The sequence below is a fragment of the Eupeodes corollae genome, chromosome 2 (genome assembly GCF_945859685.1).
Source record: "Eupeodes corollae chromosome 2, idEupCoro1.1, whole genome shotgun sequence".
Taxonomy (NCBI): domain Eukaryota; kingdom Metazoa; phylum Arthropoda; class Insecta; order Diptera; family Syrphidae; genus Eupeodes; species Eupeodes corollae.
Window position 1 is genome coordinate 74,682,486 of NC_079148.1, and position 22,715 is coordinate 74,705,200.

General features: G+C 34.2%; 1 protein-coding gene across 2 annotated transcripts; it reads right to left on the reverse strand.

Annotated features, from left to right (window-relative positions):
• Positions 1-2,899: 2,899 nt before the first annotated feature.
• LOC129948159 (uncharacterized) lies at positions 2,900-10,529 on the reverse strand. Of its 2 annotated transcripts, none has more exons than XM_056059037.1 (10): positions 10,439-10,529; positions 10,105-10,325; positions 9,848-10,007; positions 5,356-5,594; positions 5,159-5,291; positions 4,910-5,090; positions 4,617-4,850; positions 3,477-3,849; positions 3,275-3,406; positions 2,900-3,191 (listed from the first exon to the last, which is right to left on the reverse strand). In XM_056059037.1, the coding sequence occupies exons 1-10, from the start codon at positions 10,467-10,469 to the stop codon at positions 3,027-3,029; spliced, it is 1,869 nt and encodes a 622-aa protein (XP_055915012.1). In that variant the 5' UTR covers positions 10,470-10,529; the 3' UTR covers positions 2,900-3,026. The 2 variants fall into 2 exon arrangements, with proteins under 2 accessions (XP_055915012.1, XP_055915011.1); XM_056059036.1 differs by having other exon boundaries at positions 2,900-3,214.
• Between the last annotated feature and the right edge of the window lie 12,186 nt (positions 10,530-22,715).

Consider the following 22,715-nt stretch of genomic DNA (forward strand, 5'->3'; position numbering starts at 1 on the left):
CATTGGGTGTAGGTGGGTTTATAAGTCAAAATACTTGCCTAATGGAGAAATAGAACGTAGAAAGGCACGTTTAGTAGCGAAAGGCTATACGCAAAAATACGGTGTTGACTATTTAGAGACCTACGCGCCTGTAATACGACAAAGCTCTTTACGTCTGATATATGCCTTGTCAATGGAACATGACTTAAAACTTAATCATTTTGATGTTTCGACAGCTTTTTTAAATGGAAAACTTGATGAAGAAATTTTCATGAAGCAGCCGGAAGGGTTTACTGATAAAAAATATCCACAGAAAGTCTGCAGTCTTAACAAAGCTTTATATGGTTTAAAGCAGGCAAGCAGGCAATGGAATAAGACTTTGGACATCCACTTGAAAGACATAAATTTCATACAATCGAAGTATGATCAATGCATATACTTTAAAATTGATGATGACGAAATAACTATTATTGGAACATACGTTGATGACATCATCATCGCATCCAATGCAGAAAAATCTATTTCAATCATTAAAGAAAAGCTTAGTTCAAGCTTTGAAATAAAAGACCTGGGAGAACCGTCTTTATGCGTAGGGTTAGAAATTAAGAGAAATAATGAATTATTATCAATTAATCAAACACGTTTAATTAATAACTTAGTTTTAAAGCATAAAATGAATAATTCTAAACCTGTTTATATACCTATGCAGGCAAAATTAAAACTACAAAAGGAACCATCTATCCCTGGAGAACGGATTGCTGTTGAAGTTTTAAAATATCAAGAGCTCATTGGGTCACTGATGCACTTAGCAGTTTTCAGTCGCCCTGATATTTCATTCAGTGTAAGCAATTTAGCCCAATTTTCACAAAGTCCTCGAAAGCAACACTGGAATGCAGCAATACAACTCCTTCAGTATCTAAACACAACTAAGCATGCTAGAATTGAATTTCGTAAAACCGGGTCACCACTTATAGGCTTCGTAGATGCTAGTTGGGCTGAAGATGTAAACGATCGTAAATCTCAAAGTGGTTTTTGTTTTACACTTGCAGGTGCAGCCATCAGTTGGGAGTCGAAGAAGCAGCGCACAGTAGCAACCTCTAGTGCTGAAGCAGAATACATCGCCTTGACTGAAGCATCAAAAGAAGCTTATGCACTTCGTTTCTTACTAGAGGAGCTAAAACTTGGGTATAACAAACCGATTGACATCTACTGCGATAACCAGAGCGCACAACATATCGCAAAGTATGGAGGAAAGTACTCGAGAACTAAACATATACACTACAAGTATCATTTTGTGAGAGAAGCAATAGAAGAAAGCGTTGTTAATTTAAAGTATCTACCAACTGAAAACATGGTCGCAGACGCTCTTACAAAAGCTGTTCCGAAGCATAATCATATGCTTTGTTTTCAACAATTTGGAATTAATTTTGACTGCATTAATATTGAGGAGGAGTGTTAAAATATTGTTTATTAAACTTTGTATATCTGCTGAATTATGTCATAACAATACTATTTTGTTAACAGCTTAAACAATATTAAGTTTGTCAAATGTAAAGCTTCTGTTAATTCTTACTTTCTTTTTTTTACTTCCTTTTATCTTGAATTCTTCACTTTTATCTCAACCCTTGTAGTGTAAAGAACTTGCTAATAAAACTTCTCTTTTATAATCGACTTTTCTTTCGATAATCTTTTAATTATTTTAACACAAACTAAATGTTTAAGATTATAGATTTGGAACATCATCCAGCCTTTATTGAAAAAAGCTACTTCAAAAATTAAGATAGCCTAAAAAAGCTTTTTATACGTTCTTTTTTCAATAGAAATGTTTTGTCTCAAATATCTGACGTGAAACATGAATTTTGAAGTCGGATTTGTATTAAATATATCAAAATCCATTCCAAAAGTTAAAATAAAATAGAACTCCATTCAATAAAATTACACAATTGCTGAAGTGTCCTATCAACACGGTAAACTTTTTGTTTGAAAACAAATCTGATTTTATTTATGCATGAAGTTTAATTGTGAATATAGCGCTTGTTTCAATAAATTTTACGGAACTAAATAAAAAGTCCCTACGTGCAAAAAATACCAATCGAGTTACTAGAGTGACAATAAAAACAAACATATGTTAGGACAATAAACTAATTCAAGCTTTGATAACCCGATTGGTTTTTTATGAATTCTAGTGTTATTATTTCACAGTCGTTCTGAATTTCTATTGAAATCTGTTCATATGTTTTTAGAAATGCAATTTTCTAAAAGTTAAAAATAATGCTCTGCTGCTTCCTTTTGTCCTATTCCTGTTTCTGCATTTATTTCAATTCTTTTGTCATGCATCCTGATAATATTGTTTAAAAACAGATTCCACTCATATACTGTGGACAATTGCTACCTTACTTTAGGACTATTAATTAAAATCCGACCTCAAAGTGAAGTAGATACTAGAGACCAACTCCTGCAGATACGTAGATATGTCATATCCATGATACACAAACTGGAAATATGATATGCAAATTCTCTTTTTAAGGGAAATTTGCAATTTCGTAGGTTTGGGAAGATAAGGCAATAGCCTTAAGTTGGAAACATGTGTGTTCCTTACGAAATTGTATTAAAAATGTTTGGCCAATTTCCATAGGCCATATCATTGGGTTCTCTGATAAATAATGCAAACATCGTGTTGCAGAAAGAAGCAATATCTTTCAACACAGACCTTCAAAGAGCTGCACGTTTTACGTTTTACGTATAACATATAATTTCTCTGGGAAGTGAAGGTTGTGTTTCAAATTTTGTCATCAAAGACCATAAAGATAGCAGCTAACAAAACTGTTTGGTCAGCTTCAACACTGCGTTGCATCTTGGGTTCCGTACGATGATAATTTAGAGGTAATCAAAAGGTATCCGGGCAAAAAAAAAGAAAATGTAAAAAGCGTTTAATGGGCTTTATTAATAATTGATTAAAAACCAAAAGTTGTAAGCGAATTTTGTTTGCTTTTCTTTAAATTTAAGAGTGAGATTTCTTCGTTATTTGTGCATGCTTAGTAAATTTGTTACTTCCATTTGCAAACATTTCCGATATCAATACAATTAATGCCATCCCATATCCAATAGCTAAGGCCCACAATGGTCCAGAAATATTTGCAATAGTTAGTGGAATTGGTGGAAATTTCTGCAAATGTCCTGATGCAAGATTGAACATTATTCCTTGAGTTTTTCTATCCAAAAAATAATAAACATGCTAAAATACAAAAGGTGTATATTCACTCGTAAAAGTTGTCATACAAATTAAAGTTCATACCTTCTTTTCCCAATAATTATATAGCCCATGTTCTAAGCACCATAAAATATGTGTATTAAAAGTATCCATAAGTGGCCAACCTCTTATAGCAAAACCTCTAGAATAGTCATAGTACAAATCATCCTTTGTCATCTATTTTAATGTTGAACAAAAAACAAACACATATACATCTGTTCAGTTAAAAACAAAATAGAAAACTTACAATTAATTTATCCAAATTGCCATCTTTTATATAATTACCAAAACTATAAATTCCTCCATGCAAACGTTCCAATCCAATGCCATAGTTTCCTGTGTAAGATGCATCTCTCAATTGCTCATAGCTCATTTCCACGAATTTCTCAGTCATAATTTTTTCATGTGGAATATCCGAAAAAGCTATCGAAAATATCCAAGCTCCAGATGGAGAAGCCCACTGCCAATCGGTCTTTGCGAATTTCTGGATTGTGTCTACAGGTTCTGTCACAGCAGGAATGGTTAGAAGAGATTTCAGTTGACCACTGTATGTGTTTTCCAATGTTATCCCAGCTAGCAGTAGGGTACTCAAAAAGAAGCGTGTAGCAAATCGATCCAATCTGAAAGTGGTAACAGTGAAAAATTTGAAAGATACTCAGAAAAATAAGCTTTTAGGTCTTAATACCCTTTTCATCAATTTGAAAAGCAAATGGTATCCTTTTGCCAATTTACATATTTTTTTCAACGATTTTCTAATAAAATATTTAACGCAATTTACAACAAAATTAGGGTTTTGAAAGAACGTATTAAACGTCCTGTTTTTGAGATATTGCGATTTTAAAATTTGAAAAACACGTACATAAAAGATTTTTTGAGGCTAACTAAATTTATTGGGGAGTTTTGTATTTGTCAATATAATCTGTAATGTTTTTTCAAATCTTTAATCCTTTTCTCCAATATTCTTTTCAATTTTTTATATTATTTCATAAAATATTGGAAAATCTTAATACCTACGTTGTTATATTTAACTTGTCTTACAAAAATCTAAAAGAAACGCTAAACCATTTATATGTCTAAACGGTTTTTAACAGAAAAGGGCAATAAGGGGTCTCTTTGGTCTAAACATATTAAAAAATATGAAAATAATGTTGAAAAATGGTATTTTTAAAACCTTAACAAAATGTTAAAATTGAAGTTCTGATTCGAGCCTTCAGTTGTTTTTTGCCTTTTTATAGCTTGACGTTTTATTTGCTTGACGAACTTAACTTAACTTTGTCGACTAGTGAAATGGATCCATGATTTATGTCTCATAGTGATGCTTTCAAATCGTATCAAATCATCTTATTTTATTATGGAAATACTATAATACCTATCTGATGGCACTTACTTTGATTGTGAAAACGATTGTTGAAAAAATATTGCAACCATTTGAAATTGCGTTAGCTCGTACGATGATGCATGATCAAAATGAAATTTTGTTGGATCTTCACGATGTTCCATATAAGTGTTGAAATACATTATCACGTGCATTACAATTGCACTTACAAATATCGAAATTATAATCATAGTCCAAATTAATTTGTTGAAGGGCAAAATGATTGTCATATAAGCCGGGTAGAGGCTGTTATAAGAAATAAAAAATTGTATTTTGAACCATTTAAAACGAAGTTAAATTATTACGATGGTGCTGGGGCTAGTATTGGAACTGCTGATTTAGCAATAGCAATAGAAGTTTCAAAAAGATCATTGAACCAATTATAATAGCAACCAATTCCGAATTCAGTTTCATGTCGGAACACTGAACCAATTAAACCATCTGAAGATCCATTATCATAGACTCCACCCCAGTTATCGTTGCCACCTACAAAATTAAACCCATATCAATCAAAATAGAAAGTTTTTATTTTAATATAAATTGTTTTAACTTACAAGGCGTAACTCTTATCGTACAATTTCTGAGACGGCAGAATGACAATACTATATCAGCTTCAGTTCCAGTATAGATAACACTTTTTTTCGGTTGTTCTGGATCTAAGTTGTCAACATCGCCCATACCTTCAGCCTTAATAGAAAGGTCTTCATTAGTACATTAAAGTAAGGTATCGATCTCAAATCGACAAAATTACCACTGAATAACTGACAACATACGGAATGTATGTTACCGAAGCTACTTCTAAAATTCTTCCAAACATATTAAGAAATTTATTTGGATAGAGTTCAGCATTTTTGGTAAATTCTCCATTTTTTAAATAAGTATCCAAATGAATTGGTTTGAGGTTATCAGAAGCGCCGACAAATTTCTGTGTCCAAAAAGTTATATCAGATGAATTTTTAACAAAAGATACGAAGAGGTGGTGAGGGTAAACTGTAGAAATAAAAGTTTAAAAAAATCGTGAAAAGATTTTTCTCTCTATAAAATTTAATAGTTTTGATTTATTTGAATGCTGATGAATATTTAAAGTGAAAACTTAACCAATTTTGATTAAAATATTAAGACCAAATATTTTCAAACTATCTGATTCTACTTTGTCTGAAAGTTGTCGATGGATAGTCTCATTCTAGATTTTTTAATGACGTCTGCTTTTCTGAATGGTTTATGACCGAAAGGAAAGCCGCTGTAAGTATGGGGAATTGTTCGATATATAATGGTAAAACTGGTGGAAAAAATTATGCTTTTTCTCTGTTCCACAAACAAAACAAAATTTCGTCGTTAAATTTTTCTATCACATCCAGTTTTTATAAAATCCTCTTTTGAAAACTATAAAAACAATAAAAAACAAGGTTTTTCATACTAAACTCAAAATATCTCTTAACAAAATATCTCTTATTAACAAATTGTTTGATTATTTTGCAAAGTACAAATCTTTCTCTTTTAGACATTTTAAATCATTTTATTATATTACTAAATTTCTTGAAATTTTCCTAAGTTATGAGCCTTTATTTGACAATATTTGAATTTTTGAAAAAAAAACCTTAAAATGTAATACTTTCAGAGTTTGGAAACATCCGTTTTGGAGTTGATTTTTAGTACTGATATTGAATTCAAACTTTTATTTTTAAGTATTTCAACAACTTGGTATAATATAACTGCTTCAAAAATATACTTATTAAAAAAAAATTTTTTTTAAACCATTCTGCATTTTTGTGTTATAAACCGTTTAAGCATAATAATTTAAGCGTTTAATAATAATGTTTGTAATGCGACCCAGGTACCCGTGGCATGATGGTTAGTGCGTTGGACTGTCATGCTAGAGGTCTTGGGTTCGATCCCTGCCTATGCCATCTAAAGTCTTTTCACGGGTACTGCCTCTTGCGAGGAATTGACAAATTCTCCAAGAGTAACTATTGTCATGAAAAAGTGCTTTCTCAAAATTAGCCGTTCGGAGTCGGCATATAAACTGTAGGTCCCCTCCATTCCTGACAACATTACTCGCACACAGGAATGGTTGAGAGTTGTAAGTCACTAGGCCTTGGTTCTCAACGGACTGTCGCGCCACCCAATTTATTTATTTATAATGCGACCCACACTGATAACTTCCCATCCCGTGTGTCGATTTGTCTTGCTTAAAAGTTTTGTAGGTTTTCGTGTTTTGTTAAAAAAGTTATCAGTTATCTAATTTTATTAATGATGTCCGTATTTTCTCAGATAATCAGGCTGCTATCAAATCACTGGACTCTGTCTCTTCAAACTCTATATGAGTCCATAACTGTCGATCATCTCTAATGGAGATGGCACAACAGTTTAATATTCACCTTTGCTGGGTGCCAGGCCATAGAGACATTGCAGGTAACTGTAAGTTAGATGAACTCGCCAGAAACGGTACAGTGCAGCCCATTCTTCCACGTTTGGCACGTACTGGCATACCAATCCCTACTTGTAAACTGTTGCTAATGCAAGACGCTGTGAGGAGGGCAAGCACCAGGTGGAAGAACATCACCACACTGGATTTAAAACGTTCAAGGTGCTTGCTATCTCTAAGCAGATCGCATTTAAGCTCGATAATAAGTGTCATAACCGGACACTGTCTAATTGGAAAGCACGCCACGAGACTAGGCGTATCCTCAAATGACTTTTGCTGTACGGACGAGGAAGAAACAGTTCTTCATCTTCTCTGTACATGCCCTGCTCTGGCTCGAAAATCTAAATCATATCAGCATAATCAGCCTCTCACGTTTCGTAAGGGACTGGTTCCATTCAGTTTAGAAGGAAGCCTCGAGATTCATGTGGTATCACAATGGGCCATTAAACTGGCCTAAGTGTGTCCGTTTTCATCTTGGACAGCCACTTCAACCTTACCTAACTTAACCTAATGAGATTTTTAGTCGTTTACTACTTTTAAAAGTTTTAATTTCCTATATAAACAAATGTAAATTGTATAATCGGAACTAATTTGAAGTCAATGTTTTCTATTATTCCACGAGATATCGAGACCCAAACATCAATTTTTACCAATTTTGCGTACTATTTTTGGTAGGTTTTAATTTTATAATGAAAAACTGACTGTTGGATTATTATAAAAAAAAATAAGTTTAAAGCCAATGTCTTAAAGTTTTGAAAAGTTATTTGGGTCGAAAATCAATTTTCACTTACTTTTATAATTTTGTTTGTAGGTTTTTATTTTTTGTAAGAAACTGTCAATTCGATTTTTCTCAAAAGTTTACCGAAAGTTGACAACAATATTTCTTATAAGATAAAATAAGCTGAAAGCCATAATCTCAAACTTTTGAAGAGATATTTGAGTCGAAATTCAATTTTTAACAACTTTGAGTTATGTCTTTTTTGTATGTTTTTATTTTTCTCAAAATGTTACCAGATATTAAAAGCGTCTTTCTTCATTTCACATACATAATTACAATCATTTTTTATTCGTAAGCTGACAAATATTTGTTTCAGTTTTTTGATTTATAATATAAAAAAAAGTTAATTGTATTTTTTTCCAAAAATATATTTGTTTGGAATCACGTTACAATATATAATATAAAACTTAATTCAAGCCTCTATCGTTATTGGTTCGTGAGATATTTAGGGTTACCCAAAATGTTCACCTTTGTTCAGACTACTATGGTAAAAAACCACCCACCTATTATTACCTGTATAGCAAAATTTATTTTAAGTCGTTATCTCTACTGGTTGTTGAACTATTGACGGCGAACAAAACGTCGCGAACGTACTTTATTTCGACTTTAGAGACCTTGAAACGCCGAAAAATGTAAAAATTTTCAATTTGACATATCGGACCTATATTAATAAGTTAATAAATATTTCAACTACATATTGAAAAATGTCAGTATAGATTTGGCAAATCATCACGGATTATATTGTAGATTCCCTCAAAAAGCCGTATTTTCGTGTTTTTTCAAAGAGTAATATCTTAAAAACATGACGTAAAACATTCATTTTAAATACAGATTTGAATTAAAACTACCCATTAAAAAAGTTCAAATTTGTTGTCACGAAGAAAATCTTGCAGACCCGTGTATTGGCCAAGTTCACTTCTAAAATGAAAAACTATCTTAAAAAATCGTTAGATAAATATTTATAGCATTCTAATTATGCAATACAAAATTAAGTGCAAGACTGGATCGCACAAACGCCATTCAGAAAAAAACCTTCATTTTTAAAATTGTGCTTTCAAGCACCGTACCAAAATGATAACCCGTTTTCGAAATATCGAATTTTGAAACAAATCACATTTTTTTAAATTAAAAAAAAAAAACAATATTATTTTTGATCAGACAGGGTTATTTTTGATCTGCTCAAAACCTTAACTTCTAAGTTTAAAATCAAAATATCAATACCCTAAATACCTAAATTCAGAAACCAAGTACTTAAGCATTTTGTCCACCTATAAAAAAGTACCAGGGTACCATTTAAAATATGAAATAAATGATTTTCAAAAAATTTAAAAACTTCAAAACTCACTTTTAGAGTAAAAAGAAGATACCTTAGGTATTAATATCCTCAAACTTACTTCTTGAAATTTAATTTAAAAAACGTTCTTTGTTTTCTTAAATAAGGTTTCTATAATAATAAATATAAATGTATAAATAAGCTGGCGCAACAGTCCGTTGAGAACTAGGGACCCTCAACCATTTCTGTATGCGAGCATTCTGGTCAGGAATTGAGGAACCTAAAGTTTTTAAGCCGATTCCGAACGACTTATTTGAGAAAGCACTGATCATTACAACAGTTACTCTTTGATTATTTGTCATTTCCTCGGCATTACCGGAAAAAAAACTGTAGATAGCACAGGCAGGTATTGAACCCAAAACTCGGGCCGTGACAGTCTATAATATTTTTTTTAAATAAACATATTTTTTAAAGAATTAACTAACTGGAATGTGATACCAACAACAGTGTCACACATCGTTTCTTTCGCAGAACTCTCTTCGTCTTAGTATTTAATAAATATCGAAAATACTCTTTTCCCTAAATAAATCCTTGTTTCTAAAGTAAAATGTTTTTAAGTAATAGCGCTCGTTAAAATACGTGCTATGAACACAAAAAATTCATTTTTTAAATTTGAATATAAAATGTTTTGGGGGAACTTACGAACACATCAGCTTTAACTTAATGTCTTAAATATAGGCAAATATTTCTCTAAAAATAAAACTTACGTTTAAGAATTTCGTTTGTCAAAACATTTTCTGGGTTTTCGTTTTCATCCACAGACAAAAACAAATAATATTTATCCTTCAACCGTAACACTGAATTCTCTGTTGCATACAAACGGGCGTTTAGAAATTCCAATAGACTAGGCAATATAGTGATGTAGCCCTACATTTTATTTGATAAAAGGAATAAAGACGCACACAATTCTTATTCAATAAGGGAATATAAGCAGCTTATTTGTATAATATCGATAAAATCGAACCTCTATGCCTATATCAGCATTTTGGAGAAGCAACCCTCTTAGGTCTTCCTGTTTTGCCAAAACATCAGTATCAATCCAATTTATACCAATGAAATGTCCTTGTTGAGTGAGATTTTGAAAGGATGCCTGAACAGAATCCAAGAACAGGCCACTTACTTCACTTGTTGACGATGAGTTGTAAGTAATAAGGACACTTATCAAATTTGAGAAGTACTTGTTGACTAAAAGAAATTCAAAAAAAAGGAAAAGCTCAGTTGTGGAAAATTAATTTTCTATTTTTATTCATACAAAAATGTAGGGAGGTACATTTTTGCAATGTTTTTTAGTTGCTTACCTAAAAAAGTCACAAGTTCCGCAAGACTCATGGTTGTGGACTAATGATCTCCAGGATGAATATGCTAGCTTTTTATGGTTTTCATTTTGTCAACATGGTATTTTAATGGTGGCATGGGGCTTCGAAGGATATAATTTAATTGAACTTACCATAACAAATCATATATAATTGAATAACCTCTTATTTTGTATAACGATGAATAAATATTCAAAAATAATGAGGGGGCAACAACATATTGTATAATTTAAACTGATTGAAATATTTTGCAAGCTTATGAAAAATGGAGCAAAGCTATTGTTTCGGGAATGTCCTTAATTTAGCTATTAACTTAATTCCACACAAACAACAAATGTTTCAGGAACATGACATAGATAAACGTAAAGTTAAAAAAAAAATACTTCTTCTTAATACAAAATTTATGGAAATGATACAAGTTACAAAACATACAATAACTTACAGAAGATAGGGCGATAAATCGATTAATATATTGGTTAAATAGCTTTCGTTTTAGTAATTTTTCTTCAGCGACTGATTTTCTTTATAATAATACTTGAGTTTTTCTTTTTTGAATAAACAATTCTGCACAACAAATTTAATTTGAAGCCAAAATCTCCCAAGACTCTTGAGATATGGCTGACGAAAAAGATTTCCGAATATTCGAACGTACGGATACATTTTCAATTCGAAAAAAAGGACTGATGATAATAAATTCGCGGTGATGACTTTCATAATAGTTGTCTATTTTCTAATTACTATTTAGTAGACTACTTACTTACTTAAGGTGGCGCTACAGTCCGGGGCGGACCTGGGCCTCAACCAACAAGCGTCTCCAGCCAGCTCGGTCCCTAGCTAGCTGTCTCCAGTTTCGCACGCCAAGTTGGTTGAGGTCCTCTCCCACCTGGGTGCGCCACCTGAGTCGCGGTCTTCCTCTACTGCGCCGTCCCTCGGGATTGGATTCGAAGACCTTCCGGGCTGGAGCGTTGATGTCCATCCGCTCTACATGACCTAGCCATCTAAGCCGTTGGACTTTGATTCTGCTAACTAGGTCAGTGTCGCTGTACAGCCCGTATAGCTCGTCGTTATATCTTCTCCTCCATTCTCCATCTATGCGTACGGGACCAAAAATCGCCCGAAGAATTTTTCTCTCGAAGCATCCTAAGAAGCTCTCATCTTTCTTTGACAGGGTCCAGGCCTCAGCGCCATAAATGAGAACCGGGATGATGAGTGTCTTAAAGATGGTGATTTTACATGCTCGAGAGAGGACTTTACTTCTCAATTGCCTTCTAAGTCCAAAGAAGCAGCGATTTGCAAGAGTTATTCTTCGTTTGATTTCAGCGCTGGTGTCGTTGTCTGCATTAATAGCGGTGCCTAGGTAGACAAAGTCCTTAACTACCTCAAAGTTATAGCTGTCCATGGTGACGTTTTGTCCAAGACGTCATTGTTCAGTGTCCTTTTTTGATGACAGCATATACTTGGTCTTGCCCTCATTGACCACTAAACTCATCATCTTCGCTTCCGTCGCAATGCTCAAAAACGCTCCACTGACATCACGCTTTGATCTTCCAATTATGTCAAAATCATCTGCGTATCCGAGTAATTGGATGGATCTTTGGAAGATTGTGCCTCTAGTGTTGACGGTTGAGTTTTGCACAATTCTTTCCAGAACGATGTTGAAGAAGTCGCATGACAGTGCATCGCCTTGTCTAAAACCTTTTTTGACATCAAATGCATCGGTAAGATCTTTTCCGACCTTGATAGAGCAGCGTGCATTCTCCATCGTCATTCTGCACAAACGGATAAGTTTGACAGGGATGCCAAAACTAGACATTGCTCGGTAGAGCTCTTCCCTATAGATGCTGTCATACGCGGCTTTGAAATCGATAAAGAGATTATTGGTATCGATTTGAAGCTCCTGGGTTTTTCCCAAGATCTGCCGTAGTGTGAATATTTGGTCGATAGTATACTTTCCTGGTCTGAAGCCACACTGATAAGGACCAATCAGGTTGTTGACGAATGGCTTCAGACGTTCACATAATACGGCAGAGAAGATCTTATACGCAATGTTAAGGAGACTGATGCCTCTGTAGTTGGCGCAGTTTAGAGGGTCTTCTTTCTTATGTATCGGGCACACTATGCTGAGATTCCACTCATCGGGCATGCTTTCTTCCGACCAAATTTTGCAGATGAGTTGGTGCATGCTCCCTACCAAGTCATCGCCTGCTGCTTTGAATAGTTCGGCGGTGATGCCGTCAGCTCCAGCAGCTTTGTTTGACTTAAGTTTAGATATAGCTATCTTCACTTCGTCAAGGTCGGGTGGGCGGAATTGTTGATCTGCGTCGCCGAGGTTGAGTGGTTCTATCTCCCTTACAGCGGAATTCGGTTCGTCATCGCCGTTAAATAATTTGGAGAAGTGATCTTTCCATACTCTCAGCATCGACTGTGGTTCTACTACGATGTTCCCTTGATCGTCTTTACAGGCTTCGGTTCGTGGCTGGTACCCTTGGGAAGTTTTTTTTACCTTTTGGTAAAATTTACGAACCTCATTCCTGTTGTGACATCCCTCTATCTCCTCGATCGCGCGCTTCTCATGCTCTCTTTTTTTCCGTCTAAGAAGCCGGTGTTCCTCTCTCCTCTTCTGCTCGTAGAGCTCGCGAGCAGCTCTCGTCCTTTTGCGCAGCGCCGTTTTGTATGCCTCTTGTTTCGCTGCGTGAGCTTGCCGGCATTCGTCGTCAAACCAGGGGTTTCGCTGTGGTGGCCGTGTGAAACCTAGCACTTCAGAGGCGGCATCTCTGATGGCTGCAAGGCAATGTTGCCACTGGTTTTCAATGCTTAATGCAGGAAGCATAGGACTCCTTAGGAGGTTATTAGAGACTCGATCGGAAAAGGACATGGCAGTCTCTTGCGATTGTAGCCGTCTTACGTCGAATCTTCTCACAGTACTTCCTTGTTTTGGCTTGGATCGGGATATCCGTAGCCGTACCTTGGCTACAACGAGGTAGTGGTCAGAGTCAATGTTGGCCTCTCGGAATGTTCGGATATCCTGGATACTGGAGAAGTGTCGTGCGTCGATCGCAATGTGGTCAATCTGGTTGACGGTTGATTGATCAGGAGATTTCCATATCCCCTTGTGGATATTAAGATGCGTGAACTGCGTACTAGCTACCAGAAGGTCTCGCCCCGCAGCGAAATCGACCAGCCTGAATCCGTTGTCGGAGGTGGTGTCGTGCAGGCTGTATCTCCCGATTATGCCACCAAAGATGTCTTCTCTTCCTAGCTTGGCATTAAAATCTCCTAAGACAATTTTAATGTCATAGCCAGGGCACTGCTCATATGTCTTGTCCAAGAGCTCGAAGAACATATCTTTGGTGTCTTCATCTTTCTCCTCTGTTGGGGCATGAGCGCATATTAGGCTTATGTTGGCGAATTTAGCCTTGATGCGGATTGTCGTGATGCGCTCGATCACACTGTTGAAACTCAAGACTTTTTGCCTGAGCCTAGTTCCAACAACAAATCCACACCCAAATAGACGTTGTCTTTGTTCTCGGTAGCAGTCGCCGTAGTAGATATCGCAGTCTTTTAGTTTGCGTTTACCCGGTCCATCCCATCGCACTTCTTGGATGGCTGTAATATCTGCCTTGCAACAGTTTAGGGCTTCCGCTAATTGTTCGGCTGCACGTGGTCTGTTAAGGGACCTAACATTCCACGTACATATCCGAAGTTCGTTGTCCTTATTTCGTTTGCGTGGGTTGTCAACAGTGAATCCGTCCGTATCCGAGGCTTGTTGTTGCTTCGAAACTATGATGTTTTTACGTGGCCAGGAAGTCACCCCGACGGCACAACCCCCAACCTGGAGGGCCAGATCCTTAGTATAACTCCAAGGAAGGGGAGCCGGATGAACCGCTCCTTATAGGCCTGGGCTCCGAATATGTCGAAGAAGCCCTATAAGGTGTTCACTAAGTAGTTCGACCTTACTGGAACTGTAGACGCCACCGTTGATTCTATCTCGAGAATTCGTCCGCTGCCGCCTGGATAAGGAGAGGTGCCTTAGTGGAAACACCTCTCCCCCCCTCTCTCGTTTGCTGCCCCCAACAACTTTCCACTGGGGTTGGAACCCAATCTCCAGTTGAGGTACTAGGCACCCGATGTTCACCGCGGGGAGGTGAGAGTAGGAGTTGATAGACAGAGGTGGGTTTTGAGAAAAACCTGTGGACGCTTGTGTCCTCTTGAATGCACATGTCTACCATTTGAACATCTATTTAGTAGACTCATTATTTCATAAAAGTTTAAAGGAGATAAACTGACCAAGCATAGACATTTTTGAGACATCTGAATGAACGTCTTTATAAACTTTGAAGTAGAACAAACTACACATTTTGTCATATCCAAAAGGTTTGTGAAGATGGCCTTAGATTATTTAAATTACCAAAGTTTTCTTTGACTATCTGATGGCTTGTAATCAATTCTAGGACCAAATTTATTTATTATTTGCATACCTGAATCTTAAGGCCTGTCTAGTTTTAAACTAATTAAATCATAATTGTACCCTTGTTTTGATGTGATTTTTTCAGATGCTTAAAACTGTACGTCTTCTCCATCCCTGATAACAGGTAAGTCCCTAGTTCTCTACGGATTGAGGCGCTACTTAATTTATTTATTTTTAAAACATAATTCTAAGATTTTTGTTTTTTAAGTTATTGTGAGGCAATGTGTTTTAGATCAAATATTGTTATAATTGCATACATTTTGGCTAAATAAAGTATTGAAAAGTCCGCCCAGCACATGCAACTTGAAAACTTATATTATAGGTTGCTTTTTGAGAAACATAATTGTATTTTCCGGGCAAAATCCTTTTGTTGTCAGCCTTCCTTATCAAAACACCATTTTCTAAATTATTGAAAATCGATAAATTTCCTGAAAGTGTGAATAAAAAATGACTGCCCAATGGCGGATCCAGTTGGTCGAAAGGTCATGAACATTATATGAACGAAAATTCAGCCTTTTCCAAACTCACGATCCAGGGGCGGTCATATGAGCCATAAAGCTTATTACAGTTAAGTTGTATAAGTAAAGATTTCATCTATAGATTTATTAGTAATTTAACGACATTCACCAAAAAGTGGTTTGCTGTTAAAAACAACATTTTTGTTTTCACTCAATTTAGAATTTGAAAAAAACTTTAGTAATGCTTTAAATTATTTCCATGAAAACTGTTTCTAAGAAAAAGAGCAAATATTCAGGTTCTTAAAAAGAAACCTTGAGTAAGAGATTATCAATTTTTTATTAATTTGCCTTTGAATTCCTTAAACTAGCCTTCAATTTTATTATTAAATTTTTTTGATAGGTACACATAAATAGTGAACATTGAAGTGATTTTTACTTGCGACACATAGGAACTATATGGTATGTTTTGCATTAGTAAACAATTTTGAACTAGAGCCTTTTATCAAAAACGACATTACGACGGTAGAGAAGTCGAAAAAAGTGGGTACCCCGATTCCGTCCGTCTGTCTGTCTTTCCTGGCTCCTCCAAACAATTGTGCTGATTGAAATTAATTTTTTCAGCCGATTAGCGTAAGCGTTTTTTTTTTCATTTCATTAATAAGAAAAATAACAGCAGTATGCAAAATTTGGTTAAAACATATGATTTTTCTAAATTTTGTGTTCCTAATTTCGCTTCTTTCTACAAGAAAAACATTTGCTGGTATTGCTTCAGAAGGATACCCCTCAAAAACCTTTATTTTGTTTTTAAGATTCCTCAATAATCAATAATCAAGAAATAATAATCTTCTCTTTCTGCGCAAGATCTTTTTGATGATCAAATTGATGATAATTTTTAATGATCAAAAATTTTTTTTTTTTATTTTTAAAAAAATATTAATTTTGTTTGACGAAATTTAAGTGTTCAATAAACATGTATTTATAAGCTCTTTATTAAGTGCTTACCAAAAATATTTGTAAGACAAAATTTAAAATGATTTTCGAAATAAGTTAATCTAGATAAAATGGCATTCAAATTTTTGAGAAAAACTTATTTTGCAGGTACATTTTTAAATCTTAAGATATAGAAAATATTTTTAAACAGACTTTTGGACGAAATTAGCAAGTTCTAGCGACTCAGTCGTGCATTTTGTTTATTTCAAAATTGATTTTCTGTTGAATACAAAATATTTTTAAAGATTTTAAAAAATTAAATAAATCTACTTTTGAAGTAAATTTGCATTGGATGCTCTAGAACTAATATTTAAACACGAATTTCAATAATGTAAATGCCCCAAAAACAGTAAAAGCGACACTTTTGTTAAACTAATTTCTAATTGAAAAACATAAGAAACTTCTCATATCTATTGATATACAAGCTTTGAATCTCTTGAGATTTGAAGTGAAAAGAGATTCTGAAACGTGTAATTTGTGAGTGCCACACAAACGTTTCTTCCCAACTTATTTGTTTACATAAATTTGTTTTAATGTATGTTTTTAGAGAAATTATGTACTCAAAAGCACCTATTTACTTAAATTCAAAAACCAAACATTTTTCTCTCTAAAATTTTTAAGTTTTTTTGAATCCTTTAAGATAAAAATACGAGTAAGCAGACTGATAGCGATAGTAATAAAAGACTCTCGAAAATGGAGTTCGAAAAAACTTCATGAAAAAAGCCCGACTTTTCTTCATATTACAGAACCATCACTTCTCTCATTTTCTGGATTTTTGAATTTTTTAGCGTTTTTAGCATAAATAGAAATGGATACAAGAAACGGATATTTTATTTTTGGAAAAAACTACGTTTTTAAACAATTTCTTACATTTCTGCATGAAATGCAGTAAAAAACTTCTAAAATATTGTGTTTTAACTCTTAATTATGGCATATTTAGTAAGCTTTTGGAATCGGGGAATGCTTTCAAAGGTAGGGAGTCATACAAATTAAATAGTAAGACCATACTTTGCTGGACAACAGTGTTCTAAAATAATTTGATAACTATAGTTATCATTTTAGCAATTGGAATGTGTAAAAATGTGTGTACACATTATGTTATTTAAATTTTGTTAGCCTCCTTTACAAATTATTAAAGAACATTTTAAAGCGGAGAGTAAAAACTCATCTAAGTGTGTGACCCCCACTGATTAAAAGTCTGGATCCGCCCTTGATACTGCCCTTAAAAATGTGACTAGCCTTTGGAAAAAAATGAACCTGTTCATTCAAATTTGTTAGTAAATACTGCTTTAGTACTACCTTTAAAAACTCGTCAAGCAATCTACCAGAGTCAGTTTCGAACATGTTAGCAGATTATTTTCAGATTGCTTTTTAAGATTTGTCTTCTTTAAGCACCTCTTCTCTTATTTATCCTAATAGACAAGAATACACTCATCTTATCAATTTGTCGACTTTTGTATCCCGGTCCTGATGGAATTATTTATGTTAACAAAATGTGTGTCTCATATTTTCTATGTATTGTTTCTTCTTTTGAATTAGTCTCTAATATGTTCTAAGTTCTTAGATCTTTAAAAATATTCATACTTATATCCAGTCCATAAAAAACGTTTTAAGAATTCAGTTACGAATCGTTCTATAAGGAAATTGTCTGCAATTCCTATATTGCTGGAATCTCTTGTTTGTGATATAATTTGTTTGAATTGCTATTCTGTTCTATGTGAAAATTCACATGTTTTGTAAAAAAAAACTACAATTACTAATATATTACAATTCTCTAATTTTTGTTTGGAAGCATTCGAATTGAATTTTCACAGAATTCAGCAAGGCATTTGACAAAATAAGTCGTTGATTTCATCATATTTTAAAGTTAGATGTTATAGCGTCATATTCAAGAGTAACACTTCATGTTAATTTAAAGGAAATTCTGGTGTACCTCAAAGGAACCATCTTGGTCCACTGATGTTTATTTTATTTATTAATTATTTTTCCTTCGAATAGTTCCATGAAGATTATATTAAAATTGTTTGAATTATTAATTGCATCAAGGATTTTCACAGGGTTTTTCTTAAAACCCACCTATGTCTATCAACTCTTACTACCACCTCCCCGCGGTGAACATCGGGTACCTTATTTGCAAAGCACCAACATGCCTCGGATACGGACGGATTGACTGTTGACAACCCACGCAAACGAAATAAGCACAACGAACTTAGGATCTGTAAGTGGAATGTTAGGTCCCTTAACAGACCACGTGCAGCCGAACAACTAGCTGAAGCCCTAAACAGCTGCAAGGCAGATATAACTGCCATCCAAGAAGTGCGATGGGACGAAAACAAAAACAGCGTCAATTTGAGTATGGATTTGTTGTTAAAACTAGATTTAGGCATAAAGTCTTGAGTTTTAACACTGTGAGCAAGCGCATTATAACAATTTGCATCAAGGCTAAATTCGACAAAAATAATAACTCTTACAAATCGCTGCTTCTTTGGACTTAGAAGGGAATTGAGAAGTAAAGTCCTCGAGCATCTTAAATCACCATCTATAAGACACTCATAATCCCAGTTCTCACTTGTGGCAGTGAGGCCGGGAACCTGTCAAAAAAAGATGAGAGGATGCTACGAGAGAAAAATTCTTCGGGTGCGACTTTTGGGCTACATAGATGGAAAATAGAGAAGATATAACTACGAACTGTACGGGCTGTACAGCGACACTGACCTAGTTAGTATAATTAAAGCCCCACGACTTATATAACTGGGTCATGTAGAGCGAATGGACATCAACGCTTAGCGTGCGAAACTGTAGACAGCTAACTATGGAACGAGCTTAATGGAGACGCATGTTGATCTTCGCTACAAGATCTTCTAAGAACATAATTTGTTTTACACGCAAATGTTATTTAAAAAATTATGAATGTACTATGAATTCATCGCGATAGAAATAGACCAGTGTATTTTGACAAACAGCATGTATTATTATTTCGACCACAAGCTAACAATTGTCGAAATCAGCTAGATTTTGAATAGTCATAATATCAGTTATGTTTGCTTTTTACGGTAACTGATCGCTCAACAACCCAACTACGCTTAAAAATGAAATACTACTTTTTACAAAAGTGGATGTAAAAACGTAGACAAATTTTTCTCAAAAATAGTGCTGCTAGTTATTTTACACTCAATGGCAAGCACATAACTTTATAATGAAATATCATTTTCATCAAAATATTGTGATTTTTTTTAACGTTACTAACAAATTTGAATGAACAGGTTCATTTTTTTCCAAAGGCTAGTCACATTTTTAAGGGCAGTATCAAGGGCGGATCCAGACTAGCGGGCAGTATCAAGGGCGGATCCAGACTAGCCTTTGAAAAAAAATGAACCTGTTCATTCAAATTTGTTAGTAACGTTAAAAAAAATCACAATATTTTGATGAAAATGATATTTCATTATAAAGTTATGTGCTTGCCATTGAGTGTAAAATAACTAGCAGCACTATTTTTGAGAAAAATTTGTCTACGTTTTTACATCCACTTTTGTAAAAAGTAGTATTTCATTTTTAAGCGTAGTTGGGTTGTTGAGCGATCAGTTACCGTAAAAAGCAAACATAACTGATATTATGACTATTCAAAATCTAGCTGATTTCGACAATTGTTAGCTTGTGGTCGAAATAATAATACATGCTGTTTGTCAAAATACACTGGTCTATTTCTATCGCGATGAATTCATAGTACATTCATAATTTTTTAAATAACATTTGCGTGTAAAACAAATTATGTTCTTAGAAGATCTTGTAGCGAAGATCAACATGCGTCTCCATTAAGCTCGTTCCATAGTTAGCTGTCTACAGTTTCGCACGCTAAGCGTTGATGTCCATTCGCTCTACATGACCCAGTTATATAAGTCGTGGGGCTTTAATTATACTAACTAGGTCAGTGTCGCTGTACAGCCCGTACAGTTCGTAGTTATATCTTCTCTATTTTCCATCTATGTAGCCCAAAAGTCGCACCCGAAGAATTTTTCTCTCGTAGCATCCTCTCATCTTTTTTTGACAGGTTCCCGGCCTCACTGCCACAAGTGAGAACTGGGATTATGAGTGTCTTATAGATGGTGATTTAAGATGCTCGAGGACTTTACTTCTCAATTCCCTTCTAAGTCCAAAGAAGCAGCGATTTGTAAGAGTTATTATTTTTGTCGAATTTAGCCTTGATGCAAATTGTTATAATGCGCTTGCTCACAGTGTTAAAACTCAAGACTTTATGCCTAAATCTAGTTTTAACAACAAATCCATACTCAAATTGACGCTGTTTTTGTTTTCGTCCCATCGCACTTCTTGGATGGCAGTTATATCTGCCTTGCAGCTGTTTAGGGCTTCAGCTAGTTGTTCGGCTGCACGTGGTCTGTTAAGGGACCTAACATTCCACTTACAGATCCTAAGTTCGTTGTGCTTATTTCGTTTGCGTGGGTTGTCAACAGTCAATCCGTCCGTATCCGAGGCATGTTGGTGCTTTGCAAATAAGGTACCCGATGTTCACCGCGGGGAGGTGGTAGTAAGAGTTGGGTGGGTTTTAAGGAAAACCCTGTGAAAATCCTTGATGCAATTAATAATTCAAACAATTTTAACATAATCTCCATGGAACTATTCGAAGCAATAATAATTAATAAATAAAATAAACATCAGTGGACCAAGATGGTTCCTTTGAGGTACACCAGAATTGACTTTAAATTAACATGAAGTGTTACTCTTGAATATGACGCTATAACATCTAATTTTAAAATATGACGAAATCCCCGACTTATTTAGTCAAATGCCTTGCTGAATTCTGTGAAAATTCAATTCGAATGCTTCCAAACAAAAATTAGAAAATGTAATATATTAGTAATTGTAGTTTTTTTTACAAAACATGTGAATTTTTACATAGAACAGAATAGCAATTCAAACAAATTATATCACAAACAAGAGATTCCAGTAATATAGGAATTGCAGACAATTTCCTTAAAGAACGATTCGTAACTGAATTCTTAGACCCTTTTTTATGGACTGGATATAAGTATGAATATTTTTAAAGATCTAAGAACTTAGAACATTTTAGAGACTCCTTCAAAAGAAGAAACAATACATAGAAAATATGAGACACACATTTTGTTAACATAAATAATTCCATCAGGACCGGGATACAAAAATCGACAAATTGATAAGATGAGTCTATTAGGATTAATAAGAGAAGAGGTGCTTAAAGAAGACAAATCTTAAAAAGCAATTTGAAAATAATCTGCTAACATATTCGAAATTGACTCTGGAAGATTGCTTGACGAGTTTTGAAAGGTAGTACTAAAGCAGTATTTACATGAGCGCGACCAACGAACGACGAATGAATTACAAAATGTGAGTTTATATACGTTTGAAGACATATTACCACACAAATTCTTAACAAAAACAAAGCAATATTGTTCCTATTTGATTTATGATGCATACTTTTACTTTTCAATATCGTATATTAATAAATTTAAAAAAATGTATTCGTCGCGAAAAAAAATTGTAGTTGATACGAACTGTTAAACTTTACTCGTGTTCCACATTATCCACACTTGCAACGAATAAAATAACCACACGTGCTTTTTTGCATTAAATGGATGCACATGAAATCTTTTTCTTGTTGTGTTTATTAACAAGGACACCAATAACTTTTTTTAAACAAGTACAGCTTCGTGAGTATTTTCTCAATCGTTTGTTTTCAAAACAACTCACAATAATGATAAACACAAAAAAATTAAAAATATTTGTCAAAGTCAAACTCCATTCGTGACGAATTAAAAACTCTCATGTGAAATAAATGTCAAAATCGACGAATATTCGTTCATTCGTTTGTCGTTGGTTGTGCTCATGTGAATAGTTCTTAACTACATACATATATATTCGTCAAATTTACGTATCTTCAAAACATATGGGTTTCATTCTTAGGTCACACTCAGTGTTCGAAATGAATTGGGAGTGCAAAAGGTTTGAATAAGTCACAAAATTATATCGAAGTTCTTGGTAAAGAACTCTCCAATAGATTGAACTTTAACCAAGCTTTCATTTATTTTTAAATGCAGATAAAATCAAGGCTTCCAACTATTTAATTCTTTTAATTCGTAGTAGTATCAAAAAACAATCAAATAAGATTTCATAAAATTGAAAAATCATTTCATATAAATACAAACTTTGAAAGAATGCACCCAGTCGTTTGCGAGTTAATTAATTATAGCTGAGTAAGGTTATTTTGAAATAACTTTTTACACCTTATCGCAGACATACTAAATGTTACAAGTTTTCACCTTTTTCAACATTTTAGGTTAAAAAATAAAATAAA

What these genes read in the sequence shown, in the direction of transcription:
- LOC129948159 (XM_056059036.1), bottom strand. Translation starts at nt 10,469, where the DNA reads ATGAGTCTTGCGGAACTTGTGACTTTTTTAG. An exon ending in ATGCTGATATAGGCATAGAG is followed by an intron (nt 10,008 to 10,104) that starts GTTCGATTTTAT and finishes AATAAAATGTAG; the next exon opens with GGCTACATCACTATATTGCC. An exon ending in CAATCGTTTTCACAATCAAA is followed by an intron (nt 3,850 to 4,616) that starts GTAAGTGCCATC and finishes TACCACTTTCAG; the next exon opens with ATTGGATCGATTTGCTACAC.